This window comes from Camelus ferus, chromosome 5 (assembly GCF_009834535.1).
Source record: "Camelus ferus isolate YT-003-E chromosome 5, BCGSAC_Cfer_1.0, whole genome shotgun sequence".
NCBI classification, from domain to species: Eukaryota; Metazoa; Chordata; class Mammalia; order Artiodactyla; family Camelidae; genus Camelus; species Camelus ferus.
In genome coordinates, this window is record NC_045700.1 from 97,606,447 (window position 1) to 97,628,117 (window position 21,671).

At 32.3% G+C, this 21,671-nt stretch overlaps 1 protein-coding gene across 1 annotated transcript; it reads right to left on the reverse strand.

Annotated features, from left to right (window-relative positions):
• Window positions 1-1,060: 1,060 nt before the first annotated feature.
• On the reverse strand, window positions 1,061-13,866 carry LOC116663843 (sodium channel protein type 7 subunit alpha-like). The gene is made up of 5 exons (XM_032480805.1): window positions 13,659-13,866; window positions 7,537-7,633; window positions 6,605-6,843; window positions 3,072-3,245; window positions 1,061-1,630 (listed from the first exon to the last, which is right to left on the reverse strand). The coding sequence occupies exons 1-5, from the start codon at window positions 13,836-13,838 to the stop codon at window positions 1,208-1,210; spliced, it is 1,113 nt and encodes a 370-aa protein (XP_032336696.1). The 5' UTR covers window positions 13,839-13,866; the 3' UTR covers window positions 1,061-1,207.
• Window positions 13,867-21,671: the final 7,805 nt, after the last annotated feature.

Sequence of the window (21,671 nt, forward strand, 5' to 3'; positions counted from 1 at the left end):
AGGAAGAGTCATGATCCCTTCCTTGAGGGAACTTTCAGTTTAATAAGGAATATAGACAGGTACATTAACAATTAGACATAATGCCAATGTGATGTGCATGACAGGGGTATGCCCAGGGTAAACAGAAGCAATGAGGAAATAAACTGATACAATGGAGTCTAACCTGTGATTTTTTTAGTCTTTTGGGATATGTACTTCTTTTGTTTTGTTTTGTTTTGTACTTTGTTCTATTTCTGCTGCCTTTTTTTTTGAAAATTGAAGTACAGTCAATTACAATGTGTCAGTCTCTGGTGTACAGCACAATGTCCCAGTCATGCATATACATCTATATTTGTTTTGGGAGATGTACTTGATCTCTATGACTTATAAGTAAAAAAGTAAATATTGAGTCTTTTTTTTTCCTATTAGAATCTTTCTTATAAGCTATTTCCTTTTCTCAGAAGTCAAAGGTACTTCAATTCATGTAACACCACTTCAATTACTAGAAATTTAAAAGTTAAAGTGTTCCCTCTTAGTTAATGCACAATACTTTTATAGACCAGTAGTTTTCAAACTTTGCTGCACAATTTAATCAAATAAGGATTTTTAAAAAAATCTGATGACAAGGGTATGTTCACCTACTAAAATCAGAGTCTTGGGAATGAATCCAAATTATTAGCACATCTTTATTAATTCCCCAGGTAATTCCAGTCAAATCTGACAAGTGCTATATTTAAGTGCTTCTTAAAATTTAATGTGCATACAAATCACCTGGGAATATTGTTAAAATGTAGATGCTGCTTCCATAGGTATGTGATGGGGTCTGAGAGTCTGCATTGGTAACTATCTCCTACATAATGCCAGTGCTACTTAGAGTAGCAGGTTGTACACCAGTGCTATCTAATGGAAATATGATGCACATCACACATGCAATTTTACAGTAGTCACATTCAAAGTGTAAACAAAAATTGGTGAAATTAATTTTACTAATACGTTTTATTTAACTAAATGTATCAAAATATTATAATTAAATGAATTCAATATAAAAATTATTAATGAAATAATTTACATTCTTCTTTGGGGTAAGACTTCAAATTCAGTGTATTTTACACTTATAACACATCTCAAAGTGGACCACTCATATTTTAACTGATCAATGGCCACTTGTGGCTAGAGGCCACCATACCAGACAGCACACTTATAGACTGCTAGCTCCCTTCAGTCCTCATCATGAAAATACCAGACTCCAATACATCAGTTTTTCAAGGAAAATGTAAAAGCATGGATTACTTACCAATAAGTTTCCAATTAAAATCACCATCATGTAAAAAGGAATACAACTGAATTGGCTTGCTACCTTAAAGCAATCCCATAAAGTCTCTATCCACTCTCCACAGAGAATCCGGAACACATTCAGGAAGGAGTGGAAGAAATCATGCATGTGCCAGCGCGGGAGTTGACAACCTTCGTCTATGTTGCAGACACATTCTTTGTAATTGGAACCAAATAGCTTCAGGCCAACCACAGCAGAAAAGAATGTGAATGTGAACAACAGCAGGACTAAGTCTTTCAAGGCCACCAACGAGTTACTAAGAGTCAGCATCAGAATACTAAATGTTGGCCAATATTTCCCCAACTTGAAAATTCGCAACTAATAAAGCAATGTAAGAACAATGAGAATGAGGAAAAACAACAAAAAATCTGGTCACTATTCATTACGATGTACATTTAAAATTTTTATCAGCATCATACACATACCCATATGTAGTCTTTAATGTAATGTTCAGTTTTGAGTATTATTAATATTAACCACTGAAAATTTATTTTATGTACAGTTCTTAATACATATTCTGTATTTTTTTCACTAAATCATGTATATGATCTTCTATCGATCTGTCAATTCCCATTCAATATTATGCTGTTGTAATTACTCTAGTTTTATGTTTTAATATCTGGTAAAGCAAGTTTCCATTCTTTGTTTTGTTTTTTGCAATATATTGAATATTTTCGTACATTTTGACATATAAGTGATATTGGAAAAGTCTTTAGGTTCCATTGAATTCCATTGACAATTCTATTGTGTATTTACATTTAAAAATAACATATCAAAGACTAAACACTACATTCTAAGTTTAGCTTGAATATTTCACTCTTTTCACTAGATTTTAAAATTTCTATTTATATGGCACAAAATCACCTTAATATTTGGGTCATCTAAAATCTGAATATTATTTTTATATGTGCTATAACTTTGCCAACTTTTTCTGGTATATAGTTGGCTTTCTGGACTGAAGGATAGAACTTAAACATTTATCCATTTAAAACTTAATCATCTTAGATCCAGTCTTTCAGATATTTTGATACTATCTTTTGTCACATCGTCTATATTTCCCAGTCTCATTTCACCCATAAAATTTGATAAATACATGTTTTATATACTTCTCTTACTTGTTAGAAAAGTTTATAGATAAGAACTTAAAACAGTTTTGAAGAATTATTTGGATAAGATCAAATCTACTTAATTGTTCTTTATTCCTGATACATTCTTCAACTTATTACCAGAATGAGACAATTTTTTTTATCAAATGCTCAACATTTCCATAAATATCATTCTAATAACATTGTTTCTTTGCTATTTTGTTATGTCTTTACCAGCACCTATATTGTAGGCATATTAGTGATTTCAACTTAATTTTCATAATAACGCTCTGTTGGCTTGACTATTGTTCTTTCAAAGTTTCCCACCCTACATTTAGAAATACTCACCTGAATCTAGTTCTTTAGTTACACATTGGCATTCAGCTTCTGGGACTCTTTATTATTCTGCTTCTCAAACTGACCCAGGCCCATTTTCTAGAAAATATCTTCCAAATTTGCTGCATATCTGGCTTATTTCCTTTAATGCCTGGTCCAAATAACAGCATTGGAGACTGCTTACTCTTTCCTGGGTTACTTTCTAAGCTTGTTATATATGATTTAATTCATTTAATACTCCCAATATACCAACAGGATAAGTATTCTTCTCGTTTTGTGTATAAGAAAACTGAGATAACTTTTCATAAAATAAAATTTAGGTCTTGGATTCTACTTACCACCCTGAATGATCGAAAAACAGCCAATCCATGAAAACTTGTTACATAAAATTCTGCCAAACCATGGAACACAATTAGGCTATCATAAATGTTCCAGCCTACTTGGAAATACCCATATGGATGCATGGCAATTATTTTAAAAATCATTTCTGTTGTGAAAATTCCAATAAACACCTAATAAGAAACAAAATGCAGGAATGAGAGTATGATTCCAATAGCTTTATCAGAACCCTCATACACAGACAATGTAATTTTTCACTGATACATTCTTCATATTTCCTCTGTAAAGATCTGGTTAGTTTTGAAATCTATTATAAGGACAGACTCATACATTTTGCTGAACAATCTAATTCCAAACACTATATAGAATCTTCAATTACTTTAATAAAAGCAATCCTGGAAGAACACAAAAGAATATTTCCGAGTGAAAATATTTCCATTTTGAATAGTTCCTTTTGGGATATGGGGCACATATTAAGAAATTTAATGTTTTAAATTTGAAAGAATTTTTTAAGTATATATGATCCAGAAAAAAGTAAACCTATAGAAACTGTCATTTGAAAACTATACTGGCAGAAATAAATAAATTACTGTTTTGGTGTCAAGTAAATGTATAGTTCAAAATGGGAGTAGTTGGCTGTTTGTATTAATATCAAGCAACTAAATAATAAAAGCAAATTAAATTAAACAATATATATTTGTTGGAATATGACTTGTTTTTAAAATCACAGAAATCTTTGTATTTTTATTGAAATATAGTTGATTTACAATGTTGTATTAGTTTCAAGTGTAGAGCAGAGTGATTCAGTTATATATTCTTTTTCAGATTCTTTTCCATTATAGGGTATTACAAGATATTGAATATAATTCCCTGTGTTACAGTAGATCAGTGTTGCTTATCTATTTTATATATAGTAGTATGTATCTGTTAATTCCAAACTCCTAATTTAGCCCTCCCCAACCTATTTCCCCTTTGGTAACCATAAGTTCGTTTTCTATGTCTGTGAATCTATTTCTGTTTGTGAATAAGTTCATTTGTATCAATTTTTTAGATTCCACATATTAGTGATATCAAGATATTTGTCTTTCTCTGACTGACTTACTTAGTATGATAACCTCTAGGTCCATCCAGGTAGCTGCAAATGGCATTATTTCATTCTTTTTTATGGCTGAGTAATATTCCATTGCACATATACCACATCTCCTTTATCTATTCATCTGCTGATGAACATCTAGCTTGCTTCCATGTCTTGGCTATTGTAAATAGTGCTACTATGAACATAGTATGGGTGCATGTATTTTTTCAAATTACAGTTTTTGTCTTTTCCAAATATATGCCCAGGAGTGGGAAGGCTGGATCATATGCTAAGTCTAATTTTAGTTTTTCCCCCACGCTGTTTTCCATAGTGGCTGCACCAATTTATGTTCCTACCACAGTGTAGGAGGGAGGGTTCCCTTTTCTCCACACCCTCTTGAGCCTATAATATTTGTAGACTTTTTGATAATAAAAGATCAATACAAGAAGAGGATATTACACTCCTTAACATATATGCACCCAATATAGGAACACCTAAATACATAAAACAAATGCTAATAGATACAAAGGGAGAAATTGATGTGAATATAATAATAGTAGGAGACTTTAACAACCCAGTAACATCAATGGATAGATCTTCTAGACAGAAATGTAATGTCAACAGGGACACTAAGTGATACAATAGAACAGCTAAACTTAATTGATACCTTCAGGATGTTACATCCAAAAACCCCAGATTACTCATTCTTTTCAAGTGCACATGGAACATTCCCTAAGATAGACCACATACCAGGATACAAAACAAGCCTCAACAAATTTAAGAGGATAGAAATTATTTCAAGCATCTTTTCTGACCACAATGGCATGAAACTAGAAATCAAACACAGAACGAGAAATGAGAAAAAAATAATTACATGGAGACTAAACAATATGCTAGTGAAAAACCAATGGAGCAATGATGAAATCAAAAAGGAAATTAAAAAAAATACCTTGAGACAAATGACAATGAAAACACAACCACACAAACTCTATAGGATGAAGCAAAAGAAGTTCTAAGAGGGAAGTTCATAGTGACACAGGTCTTCCCTAAAACACAAGAAAAATCTCAAATAATAACCTAACTGACCACTTAAAATAATTAGAAAAAGAGCAATCAAACAGTAGGAGGAAGGAAATAATAAAAGAATGGAGAGGAAATAAATAAAATAGAGATTAAAAAAATAGAAAAAAAAAAAAAACAAACCAAGAGCTGGTGTTTTGAAAGAATAAACAAAATCAATAAATGCCTGGCCAGGCTTACCAAGAAGAAAAGAGAGGACCCAAATAAACAAAATAAGAAATGAAAGAGGAGAAATAACAACTGATACCACAAATATACAAAAAATTGTAAGAGATTACTATGAACAACTATATGCCAACAAATTGGAAATTCTAGAAGAAATGGATAAGCTTCTAGAAACATACAGCTCACCAAAACTGAATCAAGAAGAAATATATAACTTGAACAAACCTATCACTAGAAGTGAAATAGAATATGTAATAATAATAATAATAATAATAATAATAATAATAATAATAATAATAATAAAATCCCTGCAAATAAAAGCCCAGGACCAGATGGTTTCACAGGAGAATTCTACCAAGCATACAAAGAAAAACTTATACCAATCCTACTTAAACTCTACCAAAAGATTGAACAGGCGGGCACATTCCTAAAGTCATTCTATGAAGCCACCATCACCCTGATACCAAAATCAGACAAAGACACCACCAAAAAAGAAAATTACAGTCTGCTATCTTTGATGAATATAGATGCAAAAATCCTCAATAAAATCTTAGCAAACTAAATTCAACAACACATAAAGAAGGATCATACACCGTGATCAAGTTGGATTCATTCCAGGGTCACAAGGATGGTTCAACATACACAAATCAATCAATGTGATACATTAGATTAACAAAAGACAAGACAAAAACCACATGATCATCTCTATAGATGCAGAAATCTTTGTCTTTCATATTGCATGTGGGGAAAAGGATAGTTGAATTTCAAAAATACCTTGCCAAAAGGATAAGCTCCGATCTAAGGCAAGGACAGATGTTTAGAGTAGACAGGGTTAGGTGCAGTTGTATCAGGATTCAAAATTCAGGTGTCAGTAAAGACTTTGTATCTATTGTTTTGCCTCTGTCTTACTCTGATCTAGGGGCCACTGTAACAAGGGAGGGGATATTTGGGAAGGGAGAGGAAATAATTTCTACTTAACCTGACTGCCATGCATACAAATCTTAATAAGTGGTTTCTAGCTATAAATCTATTCAATGATAAGAATATTTCCAAAGCAGGACTGAGAGAGGTGAGGTGGGGAAGCATGAACCTACTTCATCTAATGCTCATCTGATGCATTTGCAATATTTTGGAGTCATAAAATAACAGGATAATGATGACCAAAGAAAAGTTGTAACTGCAAAGGAAAATAACATAAAGTGAGAGCCTTACCAGGTTTCCAATGCTGAGGACATTGTTGGTTTCTGCGCTCATTGGATAGTGTTCCAAGGCCAGAAATTGTATGTTTAGAATTATGCATATGGTAAGGAAAAGGTCGGTAAATGGGTCCATTATAATCATATGGAGAAACTCTTTCAACTTTAACCAACAGGGAGAACAATTCCAGATCAAGAAAGTTTTAGCAAATCTATACCAACAAAGTGGGCATCTCTTCCTGGATTTTTTAAGCTCTGAAATGAAAGAATAGAAAAGTTAAGCATTAACTAATTGTTCATTCAGTTCTAACTAGTAGAAAATTTTGACTTTTGCATGTAAAGGGAGGTTTGAAACTGGACTTTTGATTTGGAACTAGCAAATACAAATATTTCTTATTAATAAAAATCAGAACAAAGTAATTTTCCTCTATTTTGTTCATGCTTGCTGAGTTAGACAAATGACAATGAGACAAATTATGTATTAGAATCAAAATAGGAGTAACTCTCAGGAAAACAAATATGGAATATGGTTGAGTATTATATTTACAATTTGTAGGTTTATATGCTTAACAAAATAATGTCTTTCAATATTGTCTATAATGAGTTACTGGTCATACTGTGAAAACAACAACCAAAAAAAAACAGACAAGTATAGAAAGAACCTTAAGATGTTAATGTTATATACGCCAACCTCTATTTTTGGTTACAAGTTAACACTTCATATTGTTTTCAGTATTAAACAGAGAAAATTTCTTGGCATTCTTTGGTGACCTATTTCAGTGTTTAAAACACTATGCTTATGAAATTTTTAAATATTGTTCATCCTAATATTTTCATGTTATTCCTTAAATTTTAGTTATTATCATGCAAAATTCTGAAAAAATTAGAGGATTTCTTTAGTAGTGAGTCATGGTACCTTTCATAATGTCTAAATACTTCAAAATTTACCTTCTTTACATCTGATGGTAGCATCATCCAACATATCCAAAGAAGTAATCATAGAAGTTGATGATCTTTTCTTCATTTCTATTTGTGTTGTCTTGGTCTAAAAAGAAACTTGGTAAGTCTAATACTGGCTTCTCCTCATTGTACATCCAAGACTATAAATATAAGAAGGTTTATAACCTTCATAAAAATGCTGATTCTTACCTCCAGAAGCCTTTCCGGGTTCTATCATTTGCCACTCTTTATACTACAGGCACTATTAAACTGATTTAGGATTATTTCGAAAATGAATTGTATTACTTGCAACTCAACAAAATCATTTTACATTATGAGGTCAACTATAACAGGAGTAAACCAGAGAATGTTACTGGTATCACCCATAATTGACAAAGAATTCAATGTATAGTTTAGAATTATTGTGAAATATCCAGTTGGCAAACATGCTGTTGAGTAGTAATACCTTATATTTCTCTAACACCTTGCATTTTTCAACTTGAGGATATGTTAACTTTATGACTTTGTAAATTCCTTTGATAAAATCAAAGTTATTTGGTGTTGGGATGATAAAATATATCTTGTATAATATTAGGTAACAAAGTGAACTAAGAATATAATTTTAGTTAGAACATACATAATAATTCCATAAAGGAATCACTTCTTTCTGTTTCTCATGTCTCTTGAGTAATGGTTTTAAGACACCCTCTGTCTTGCTGATATAGTTACACAGAGTTTAAAAAGAATCCTCGCATTGGAAAGGCACTCAAAACTCCTAGGCTTTGATGTAGATGTTACAAGTTCTATACATTCCTGATTATTACAGTACGGCCCCAGAGATTTCTAGTGACCATGTATAACATTTGTATTTGAATTTAAACTGGAAGAAACTGACAATGGGCAGTTGATACTGCACCATAGAGCTCCTGAAAGTTTTTACATTTGGCACACACAAAGAGTAATATTTGCAAGTTTGTTAACTTGGTAAATAGGTGAGGCTAAATAGGTGAAATAAACAGTAAATAAATTTTAATAGGTGAGGCTGCTCTTGAATAGAGATAACTGGCATGGGGCTGTTGCTGCTCTGAAACTGAGGGAATTAGCGGTTGAGGCTCACAGATAACCCACACCCAGCACACCCTGGTTGGCAAGTTCTGCTGTGGTCTACCTGAAGTTGCATAATAGAAATCAAGGGAATCATCATACTCCTCTCACTCAGTATCAGTCAAGTCTCTTCTAACCTCATGAATACTAGAGCTAGAGGAGGTGAAAACCAACTGTACTGCGTACTGAGTTCCATCAGGAAAATGACAGGTTCTGCAGGTCTACAGATCTCTGTTGCCTCATTTTTCTTAATTGAAAAAGTAAACAATAGCTAATTTATTTATTTAAACCATGATTATTCCAGAATGTATTTTTTAGCTGACTTACAAAGCTACATAATATATGTGATAATTTATATAATTCCAAATTCCGTGAGTTAAAAACCAATAGAAATTTAATTTTTGCTACTGAAGTCTAACAGGAATTTCTCAGGTGTTTCATCATAAAGGTGATACTTTTTCATGTTGTGAATAATATCCTCCACTATATTCTTAATATAGAGGAATTACTTCTCATAGAGTTGTTTCTGATAGTGACAATATTTGATGGAATCACATGAGAGAACAATCCAGTAAAAATAATCATCTGAGTGTGGGGGGAGAGGGAGGTGGAGTGAGAAGAATAATGCTATTGTCGATAGAGTCAATACTCAATTCTATACTAAATTGGCTTGAACTATGGATATATTTTAGGATACAAAATGAACAAACCACATATCAGTCTGGTAATATATTCATCTCAATTGAGCTTCTCAAAAATATTGAATACATAGCCACACGTTGGCCAACTACTAAGGTTATATAAGGTTATAGCTATTTTACAATGCAACTTGAGAAGATCATGACTCAAAAATCTCCTTTTTGAAAGTTTAAGAGCTAAAAAGGGCATATGCCTGGATTTTAGACAATACAACATTAAAATTAGACTGGAAAAAGGGGCTAGAATTCTTCTCACCACTGGTTTCAATTTTCTCTGGAGGGGACGTATGAATAAACAATAGCCCAGTCATATTTCTAGCATTTAGCAATGAATAACTGAAGTGTTCATCTTGGAAAAAGCCTTGCTCTCTCTACTTTGGGCCTCACTGGCCTTTTTAATCCTCTGACCCATCTTGTTCCCTCCCCCCAGGTAGCAGGGACTCATTCTTCATATTTCGCTCAAGTGGCAGGTGCTCATTAAAACTTTTCTGACTCAGAGAAATCCTTCATTACAGGCTCTTAAATGTTTCTCACTTTTATAGCACTTCCCACAGTTCCATTTAATTTTTTTTAGTGGAGAATAATACCGTGACCCACCAAGTAACCAACAGGTGGCTTCAACCATTAATGACATTATACTCTTCATTTTTCACATGTTACTCAGCCTACATTTTTTCCTGAAGTATTTTAAATCAAATTTCAGACATCATATAATTATCAGAATAAGCTTTTTAAAAAATAATCAGATCACCGTTATCACAATCACCAAATCAGTAATTCCTTAATATTATCCAATACCCAGACCATGCTTAATTTTCTTTCATGGCTCAGAAACATTCTATTATATATATAGTTGATTTGTTCAATCAACATACAAAAAGGATACACATATTGTATTTAGTTTGCAGTTCTATTGATTATCTCATGATTTTAACTGATCTTTTTCCTATGTGATTTATTTGTTGAAGATACACTATCACTTATACTGTAGAATTTTCCACATTCTTAATTTGGCAGATTGTGTCTTTTTCGTGAAGTTTAATGTGTTATTCTTTCTTTGGTTGTCTTTGGAAAATGATGGTTAGGTTAGGTCCAGAGGCTTATTAGATTTAGCTCAGATTTTGGCAAGAGTATATTGTACATGGTATTTTACGCTTCCTATTTCATGACATTAGAAAACATGTCTGGTGGTCCTAGAGTTACAATTTGTTTTATAATAATTTTATAGTTTATCTCCCTGTTAGACCATTAGCTTCATGAAGATAGACAATATATTTATATTTATTAACGTTTAAGTCTCCAATGCTTAGTACAATGCTTACCATATATAGCAGATTGACAATAATGTTTTATTAGTTATACAGATTTAACTGTAAGGATGTCAGTTTAGATGGGTAAATATTTTTAAAATATTTATATTCCTACAGTTGTATATATCTGATTTTCTTCTGAGGTTTTTGTCAGTAACTGACAATTCACAGGAAAGTTTCGTCTACAAACTGTGTAATTGATGAAATAATGTTGTTTCAGCATTGATCCTCAAGAACAATGATGTAAAGTGGTGAAAAATGGGTTCTCTTTCTCAGTGTTGAGAAATCAAATGCCAATAAATATAGATCAAACTTTGCAAGTGAAACTCCACAATAAAGATTAAATTTGAGAATTCATGAAGGCACTTATCATGTGTCTGGCACATGGTTGACACTCAATAAACATTACCTGCTATTATTATTATCATCATTATTATTTTAATTATCTCTAAAAGCATCAATTTCAGACATAGCCGAAGACTTAAGAATTTTACGTTGATGAGCATGCGCCACTTGCTGTGCCTTCTTGCAGTTGTCTTCCTGTGTTTCCTATAGTTAGCCATTACCGTTTTTTTCAGTTGCTAAGTACTGCTAAGTGCTTTACAAGCATTTATTTAATTTGAATCTCATCACAATATGAGATATGGCAATATACATCTTAGAGATAAAGAAGCTCAAGTTTAGAAAGGTTAATAGACTTGGCAAAAATCATACATTAAGTGGCTAAAATGAACTGAAATTTCTACTTATCTGACTGCAAAATTGCTTTTAGCCAATATGATATACCGTATTCTTAAAACATGAAAATATGACACATTTAAGCAATTTCCCAGCAACTCCAACACTGGAATTAGAATCTGACTAGTGTTAAATCAGATCAGTCACCTAAAAGGTCCTCAGTGTGTTCCATTTTAAATTCTTCACTCTCCAGTGTATTTCCTTATGTATAAATAAAAAAGAAAAGAAAATACATCTTGTGAAAATGACTTTTACTCTCGTTTCCCAGAAAACTTTTGTATGACAAAATGTTCTAGTACTCTTCTAGGAAAAGAAATCCTCTATAATTGAAAGATTTTAATTGAAACCAGGAAGGCTTTATTTGATCAAGAACAGCCAAATGAATGGAGATATTGGGAAATTGGGAAATAATCTAAGTTCTTCATAAGAAGCGTTAATAGGGTATCTCATCTGAAATAAGGGAAGTATTGTGCTTTTGGATACATTGGTTAGTAGCCCATGACATTTGAAATGCCACTTCAAAACAAATTACACATTCAACATACCATTCAGACTGTAATCATTCAATCTGAAGGACCTCAGACCCATTTCTAGAAACAGAAAGCTTTTGTGATTTGTTTTTCTGTGATTTCCCCATGGGTAACATAATAGCGATACTAGTAGCTTCTTTTAATACGTGTTTTCGTCATACGGTCTATAATTGTGTCTTGTTTCAATAGAATGCATAGAAACATCATACATATTATCTATCAATAACTTGTCATTTGGTATGCTCCTACATAATGTCACTCAGGCCCCGCTTTTTAGTAAAATGACTTTTCTAGAGTTTCTTTACTGATGATGACTTAATAAAAGAGTTATATATGTAGGGAACTTAACATTTTCCCCTTTTTGTCTCAGAAAGAAACTTTGGTATTATTGAATCTCTTAGCCTCCATACTACACATTTCACTTATGCCAGAGTGAATCTTGGCCCTTCACTTTTCCCCAACTCTTTTTATCCTTTTTTGTATGACAGTGTTGTAGATACAGTTTCTTTCTATCTATCCTTTGCTCCCTCAATCTGTCCTTTTTACATCTACTAGAAAATGTAGTTTCAGTATTTTTTAGCTTGTGTAGACAATTTCACTAGCAGGTGTTAAGAGTGCAAAATAGTAACAAATCAAGAGGGGTGGAAAAGAAGGCAGAGCATGGCTCTCCTCCCACAAATGACGCCCCTGTGAAGCCTAATGGGGTGGGAGCACTTGACTTGCCTGTGATCACTTTGGGCTGAGCACCCTCCAAAGAACAAGCTCCTAGGCAGGAAGGGCTCCCAACAATACAAGGGAAGAGAACAACATCCCAGAAGAGGCATGGGCTCCGTTCCACCTTCGGCTGCTTTGGCTCACTGCATACTGCACACCTCGACGGCTATGGGGAAGGGTATTAGGAGACTGGGCTAGCCCTATGCCTCTTTAAACCTAGGGTCCTGTGGAACACAAGGAAACTACTTTTGGTTGCTTTCCTGGGTCCTATTCTTCCTTTTAGCACACTTATGCACAATTTATATTTTTAAAGATAATTTTCTACAACTTCTTTAATGTTACTTCTGTCAATACTTGTAGATTCATAGACCAGATCTTTTGCTATGAGGCTAAACATCTGAAAATACATTGAAACACAACACTAAAGTAATTGAAAATTAGAGTAAAACCATATTAAGTTTTACTAATCACAGATTTAATTATTCCACAGATACAATGACTCCCTATATCATGATGCATAGTACATTTCCTCTTGAATGAGCTAGAAAGTCAATAAAGTAATTTTTTCCCTTTTCACAACTTTAGTGCTATACTTTGATCCATGCTTTCAGTATTTCTGATTTCTAAATTATGGAAGGCACTGTCACTTTTGAGGTGAACACCAAAATTTTCCAAAGTTAATTCTGATGTGCTGTCCGGAGTAAGTTTGAATTAATAAACTATACCTGCAGTAAGAGAAGTCACACTCAAAAATACATACAATATATCCATAATTTATCAGCAGTAGTAACACACATTTTGAAACAAAAATATTGTATATACTAAGGAGATCTTAAAGATGTTGGTCACTCTTATCACATTGCACTCAGGAAAGAATTTATATAGCAAAAGTGAGCCCTCTTGTCAAAATCAGTTATGATCTTCTTATCATGTGTCACACCCAGATATTGAGCATCTGTTAGAAGGCAATATGCTCCAAGACCCTGAGAAGATAATTCAAACTCTGATTCTAAGAAAGCATTAAAAAAAATCTATACCTCTTCTGCTTTTTTTCCTTCTTGAAGTTCTGTTAAAGACTGTTGAAGTTCTGGCTCATACTTCTTAGCTTTTTCAGCAGCTGTCTGCTTTTCTTCTTCATAGGACATAGCAAGTATGCCTAAGAACAAACTTGCCATATAAAAGGCAAACCAAAAACTTATCACAACAAAAAATATCATGTAGACCTTCCCAGAAGCATAAAGGATCTAAGGAGAGAGTGAAAAAACAGGACAGAGAGGAAATGTTATTTGTCTTCCTGTAATCTCCTATTTTAAAATGAAAAATGAAATTCTGTGATAAAAATAATTCAGTTGTAAATTACAAGACAGTTTAATTACTGGCTCTACTTGGAGAAATAAGTGAAAAGCTCTTCAACTTTAGACATCTATGTAAAGTACAAAATATATGGTACAAAACCAAAAGAAGAATTTAGTAATTTAGTTAATTCAGGGTCAGCATTTGACTTTTAAGTTTTCATTAATAGAGAAAATGTACTGAAAGGAAAAAATTGTCATCTTTCAATAAAGAAAGCAGGACCATCTGAATAGGAAAGATTATTGCCTTTCAGTATAATTTTTAAGTATATGAAGTATAATAAAGTCAAAGAATGAATGTTTGGAGATTACTTTCTTCTGATCATCACTTTACAGAAACATCACAACAAGGTGCAAAACTGGGTCTATTTAAAGGGGTAGGGAATGGGCATATTTCTATATCTGTCAAAATATCTGCTTTGGTGAAGAACCTCAAGACAAATCACATTAAGAAAGTCATCTAATTCACTTATATGAAGTCATTTATGGATAGAAAAATATAAAATTGTTGATTTCTAAACTGAGCATTGAATAGCTTTTATTTCATAATAATTACCTGAGATATATCAGAGAATTAAAAATTCAGAAAATTATAAGTAGATATTACAAATCCAAATATAGTTGACTGGTTTATCCTTATTGATTAAAAGTATATGAACAGAATTCAGGAAAATAAATGGGAATAGTTTTAATTTTTAAGTACCCATTTGAATCAATAGACAATTATTTACAGAAAATACTGTGTTGATATAACAGAGTTAAGAATGTTTACAGATTAATAGGGAGTTCTAACATTTAATCAGAAAAAATTTCTTACTAATTTATAGTATATTTTCCTTTAAAGGTATCGTTAATAAACTCTATTATCCCAGTGAGTTAGCTATTAGAGTTTGGTCAAATATTTTTCCCACTAAATATCTGTCATGTGTAGTTGTACATTCAGGAGCCAGTAATAGACATTGTGGTGTATACTGCAGGACATGCAGACGAATAAACACTTTATGTTTAATATCTCGTTAATTCTGTGCAACACATTTACGTAGTATTTACTATTATTTCTAACATGCAGAAAAGAGATGAAATATAGGCAAAATGGCTTGCATGATATCACAGAGCAGGGTAGTAACAGTATCTCTGGCAGATACACATGTTGTAACTTTGGAGAGGTTATCTAACCGCTCTGAGCTTAGTGTCTTCATATAAAAAGTATGTGTGTGTGTGTGTGTGTGTGTGTGTGTTTATCCTGACCTTGTAGATTATTTCAAAGATTAAGTAGATATCAGCATCGTACAAAAGAAGATAGACTTGGGCTCAGTATTAACCAACAGTTTTGACATTTAATAATCCTGGTTCTTTTTTTTTTCTGTCCTCCAATTCTTCTTCACATAAAGACTTAATAAAGTACATTACATTTGATCATTATTTTAGAAGGGAGGAGCATGGCACCATTCTTATGTGCAGTGCAGATTCTCTGTGTTCTTACCTGATGATAAGTGCTTCAGGGTAATCTTGCATCATTAACCGAAATAGGGCTAATAAGGCCCAGCCAAAACTGTCAAAATTTGTGTATCCATAATCAGGATTTACACCAGCTTTTACACACACATATCCTTCAGGACACTGACTAAAGAAGACAAATAAAAGAAAAAACTACTTACTCTTAGGTGACTTTCAGATTACGGCCAAATCATACATACAAGTAAACCAAATATAGATATAAATCAAATATAGAACATCTGCCCATGGATAATAAAGGACTCCCTCTTCCACAGGAGTAGTCAGTCTTCTCCCAAACAATTCCCACTTAAAAAAGCTGCAAATGAGTTGGATTTTAAGTTGATATAGGTGAACAGCATTAATTAAGCTAAAAGACAACAGAGCATCACAAGTGGTTTTTGTCAAGTTTTTGTTAAGATTTCTTTACTACCCAGTATCAAAGTATGTATAACTGATGGAAAATAATACTGATAATAAAACTTCAGTAATTGAAAGTTTAATTTTCAGATGATCTCACCTCAAACCCTTAGATCCCATTATTTAAGGGTGAGAAAACATTTATCACATCAATAATTATAAGCAGTACTGGCACTTTGATAGAATGAGCAGATAAGTATTTATCGTATTTCCTTTCATGCAGTCTCCACACTTTTACCTCCTGGAAGCTTGGGTGTTGATGTCCATTATTATAGCTGTGGCCCAATAGATAGTACTTCTTCCATCCACATCTCTGTAGTTCTGTCCTACATTATTCTGGTTTTGGCCATGTGACTTGTTTTGTGTATTTGTTAATAGTTAACCAAATGTGATGCAAAACAGAGGTTTACCAAGTACTTGTGTGTTGAGGCTTGCTAAATTGCTGACCTGCAGAACCTGAACAAATGAATTTGTGTTCTTGTCTTAAGGCACTCCACTTTTGGGACAGTTTACCATGCAGCTAAGTATGATGGCTGCAGGTGAACCATGCATGACTTTCTCTTCTGGCCTTGACATACTGTACTGTATCATTGTGATTCTGACTATCCATGGCCAGATACCTTCAACATGCATTTCAGGCCATAATCTGAGTTTAGGCTGTCCAAAAAAAGGGTTAACTTGAGTGGGATGGGCAGACACAATCAGATGGGTTCACAATCTGGACTTGAAAATAGAATGGAAGCCCAGCACTAGCTGGGCAAAAGAGTTGAGTAAGTGACAAAGTGTCTAAATCACCCTAGTACAACTAAAACTACATAACTCATGCTCTCCTCCTCCTAGGTGCTTTTTTGTCAGTCTAGGCCCAAAGCCTCTAAGGAGAAAGAGCTGGTTTACAGATTGGGTGTCAAGGGGTCCTAGCTGGGAAAGTAACATAAGGAGTTAAGAGAGTCATAGTACTGCTGAGAAGCACTCTTTTTTTACCATCTTATCTCTTCATCTGAAATTATAGGATAATAAAAACTTGAGAGTTTTGTCATCTCACTGAAGAATTACTTATAAGTACTGTTTTTTAAGAGCAATAAGCTTTTTATTAATGTAAATTATAGTCATTAAAGATATACCAAGCCATAAAATAGGTGAAATAACATCACATAATTTAATATTTCTTTTCTTCAAAGGCTTCTGGCCAAAGCAAAGATTATATTGTCTTTCTTGATAATTGCTACTAGCTCTGGGAGACACTGAAAACAGAAAAAATCAGATTCTTAAGTCCCCAGCTCTGTCATTTACTGACTTCTTGATCCTGAATAAATCATTTAGCATATCTATTATTTTTTCCTGTAAAATCATATTAATAGTATTCTATATTGTATGCTTCTCAGTATGGTTTTTGATGGTAAAATGAGATCATGTAATCAAATGGGAACCATTAGTAAAAGCAATAATCACTCGATAAATATTATTGATCAGTGATACAGACTTGGTAGAAGAAAACATTAACACCACTTACCCAGCGTCTGTTTCTGTTTGCCACAAAGAAGAGCATATCTTTCTCCTTCCAAATAATAAAAGTTTTCTGTTTCTGGAAATAGGAAAAAAATGATATTCTATATTTAATCTTGAGTAACTAGCATATCTGAAGCCCAATTAAATCTGCATAGATGAACATCCCTCTTTACAATGAGAAGGAAGCATGCAGCCTGGCCTTTCATTATCTAGGAAGCTGTCCTAGCATCTGATGTACAAGCCAAAAGACAACTGGCAAGCCACCTACTCCAGCCAGATATGACCAGACCCTGAAGGAAAAATTCCCAAGACTAATCTGTTTGAAAGTTAAGGATTGTCCTTCTAGGGTTTATTCCTGATGATCTTCCTGAGCAGAAAATCAAATTTTTCTGTCTCTGGGTTTAATTTCCATTCTCTTCCCACTTGGAAGCTTATTTTTCTATATTGGGTGTCCAGTGCCAGTTACTTGTTCTGATGTCACATGATTTCAGTTATAACCCACACTAACCTGAATCATGGCCCACAGCATTATCCCGGTATTTTTATCTGCTGTCAATCAAAACATTAATTGTATATTTATAGACATCAGTTACCAGGGTTGGGAACATGCATGCTTAGTAGCACTGGCTTTTAAGTTCTGAATTCAAATCACAAAAATCAAACCCATGAGATTCAGTCCTGAGTAAGTGTGTATATGTGTTTGTGTGTGTGTGTGCATGTGTAGATAAAATTGAATTACACCAATCTTAAATAATGTCACTTTAATTTGGCACCTAAAATAATTTTAGAAGAATTTAAAAATCATAGTTAGGAATCATTAATCAAATCTTTTGAGTAGCAGTCAAAAATGAAATGAGATTTGACACAGAAACTGGAAGTCCCAAGTACTCTTCTAAATACAAGGACTATGACATGGAAATTAGGTTAAATAATGTTTTACAGATAAAATATTTTCAGCAATTTCTAACATCCTATTTGAGAAAATGGAATGGCTAGAATTGGACAAATTTTAAAATAGTAATCTTTAAATGTGATTTCATTATAATATACATACTTTAACAAAGATAAAAAGAAACTGGGCTCTGTTTTTTTAGCAATAACCAGTGAAGTAGCAAAATTTGTTTAATTTTTAGTAATTAGCATATTTTGGTTTTAACATCAAAAAAACCAAAGAGGATTTCAGTTGGAATCTAAGATTTAACGTCCATCTCCTATTGTCCTTACCACTAGAATAGATAATGATCATGAAATAGCATATGTAAAAACAGTTCACATACTCATATATAACAATTTTGCATTACTTGCATCATAATCATATGGGGTAAACCAAAGTGTGATTATTATTTGTTTTAGAACTTATTAAGTCCAAAGTATAAAAAAATTAATGTAGAATGACTACTTAAGATTCATCAGGTTTTTTTTTATTAGTAGAAAAATATGCTTTTTCCCCTAAATACTGTCACGAAGGACTTGATAATTTTAATATGAGAGAAAAATCCAATAAGAGAAGATGGCCTGGTGAAAAGGCAAGAGTTTTAAAGCCAGATTGACCTTAGCTAGGATCCTAGTTTTACCACTGAGTGGTTACAGTATGCTGGAACATTCACTGAATTTCTCTGAATTCTGTTTCTTTGCTTGTAAGAGCAGTTATTCATATCTTCTATGCAAGATTATGGTGAAGATATGTGATCAGGCATGTGAATTACTTATGTATAAGAGCTAAGCAATACTTACTCGATATTATTTCTGTTAGCCTAAAATATTTTCATTATTCATCAAAGTATAACTCAAAGCATTTAAAATGAGCAGCAGTAGTTGAAATCCAACAATAGTAAGAATTTTTATATTGTAGCCCATTTTTTGACTTATATAGTTCATCGCAAAATTTCTAATGACCACACAACATTTATATTTTAAATAAACAATTTGTTGAAGAAAGGTAGTATTATGAGGCTTCTACTCAGATAAAATTGCAATTAAGACTTTGGTCATATTTATTTATTTTTAAAGGATAAAATTTGCAAGTTTTAGCAGTTCTAAATTTAGGTTTCCTGATTTAACTGTCTGAAGACTGGAACTTTGCTATCTTGATAAACAGTTGCATATTAGTACTTGAGCATACTTACAGCATTTACATGAAGGTTGTTCTGAAGATGAATTTGTTCTGAAACTGAATGTTCAACACTTCTGTGAAGAATGTTTTGCCAGTAAGAAAAGTTTGAATTTTTCTGATATAAAATGGCAAGTGATTCTTACCTCGAATATAATACGGGTTTCCAGTTCTGTTGTGTAGTGTTTCAGTTTCATTTTCTCGGGGCCATCGCAAACATTTATGCTTCAGGTTGCCCATGAAGAGTCCCATCCCAATTAGAGAAAATATGCTCAGAAAAAATAGAGTTAGGATAATGACCCCAGTAAGTTTCTTCAAACATTGGATCAGGATCCCTACAAAGACTTCAGACCTAAAAAGAGAAAGATTTATTTTTAATAAAATAAAATATCTTAGTAAAACAGCATTAGCAAGCTTCTCCTATGGCAAATGCAGATGCCATCAAAACCAGCATCTTTGTGTTTTATAATTTAATTCATCATTATCTAGGCCAAATGACCAAAATGAATAAAACCCTAAACCTTGAGGTTTCTTATTATTGCTAATTTACTTCACCTGACAAAATAATTCAGACACAGTATTAAAAATTAGTTGTTTGTTTCTTTTTACTACATGAAAAACAGGACTTCTCTCTTGGTTACTGCTTTGCATACTAATCACCATTACTTATAAGCATAGGTAAAGGCGTAGAGTTGTAAATCAACATGGGTTGCAAATGTTGCTGAAACAAGAAATAGTTTGAAATAGCAGAATTCTATACTGTTCTTTCATTGACTTTCTAAGAACTCAATTTTTGGAGCTGATTAAATAAAACATAAAAAAATTAATGATTAGAAACAAGAATAACACACAACTGTGATTATATGTAGGCTGTATTTATATCAGAATACTTACTAATGGAGAATTCAACTTTAAAGCTAGTTTTATTTAAGGACATTCATTTTCTATTCATTAAATAATACATGCTCATTCTGAAAACATAGAAAACAAAGAGAAACAAAAGAATTATACTACACAGATGAAACTATTAGGCTTCCTTCTTCCTTTCTTCTTTCCGTTGTTCATTCGTTCCTTTCTTTTCTCTTTCCCTTGCTCTCTTTTTATTTGTCGGTCTGTTTCTATTTAGGATCTTAGTAACTGTTCAGTTCAACAATGGATGAGAATGTAGTAGCTCTGTGACAGATCAAGTTACCAATATTTCTATGCTTCTGTTTTATTATTTTAAAAATTCACATAATAATGCCTATTTCATACATCATTGTGAATTGAAAATCTATTTTTCAGATGACCTCATCAGATGATTAGATTTCTTGAGTGTAAGAGAATATGGTTGAAATAAAGTTATTCCTGTAGTTAAAAAAATGTGATATCTAGATTAAATATATAATTTTAATTGCTATCATACTGAGATACATATTTATAGCCTACTTTTGTCATTTAGAATGATACCATAAACTTTTTTGCTATATGCAAGTCTTTTTTAAGTATTACATTAGAAATGGAATTTCTGTGTCAAAATATATGATCACATTTAAGTATTGATTCATATGTTCAAATTATTTTTTAAGATATGTTGAACCAAAGAATAAACCAAAGACTATAAATATGTAGTCAGGCCTTCACTAAAACTAGGAATTAAAAAAAAATCATTGCCAATTTATTAGAAGAAAAATAGGATAATTTTACTTTGATGTAATTTCTATGGGCACCATAATAAACTTTAAAAATATGTATATTTGCACTGTGTGCTTTTATTTGGTAACTGTCATGAATTCTCTGTATTTTGCAACTGAAAAAAATTTTCATATTGTTTTGCTGAAATTACCTTTAAGAATAGAAATTCTTAAATAAGAATACATATGTGTATATATAAACATAAATTCATACAAATTACTTTATTAATAATATTAAATTATAATATATTACATAATATTACACAAATTTACATAAATTAAAACATATTTAATATATAAATAAAATTATTTATAATTAATATAATTTTATATATTATAAAATATGTATATAAAGCCAAATTTTTTCTAGAGCATTAATTTTAGTGGTGACATTTGGTTGGAGGTTAAAAAAGTCACTATAAATTGTACAGAGTCAAATTTATTAAACAATTTCATTGTTATCTATCATTCAAAGTTCTGAGCCATATGCCAATT

Coding starts and splice junctions, on each gene's coding strand:
- LOC116663843 (XM_032480805.1), bottom strand. CDS start 13,838: ATGATATTTTTTGTTGTGATAAGTTTTTGGTTTGCCTTTTATATGGCA. Junction 6,844..7,536: donor TACCATCAGATGTAAAGAAG/GTAAATTTTGAA, acceptor CTTTCATTTCAG/AGCTTAAAAAATCCAGGAAG. Junction 3,246..6,604: donor TCCTCAGCATTGGAAACCTG/GTAAGGCTCTCA, acceptor GTTTCTTATTAG/GTGTTTATTGGAATTTTCAC.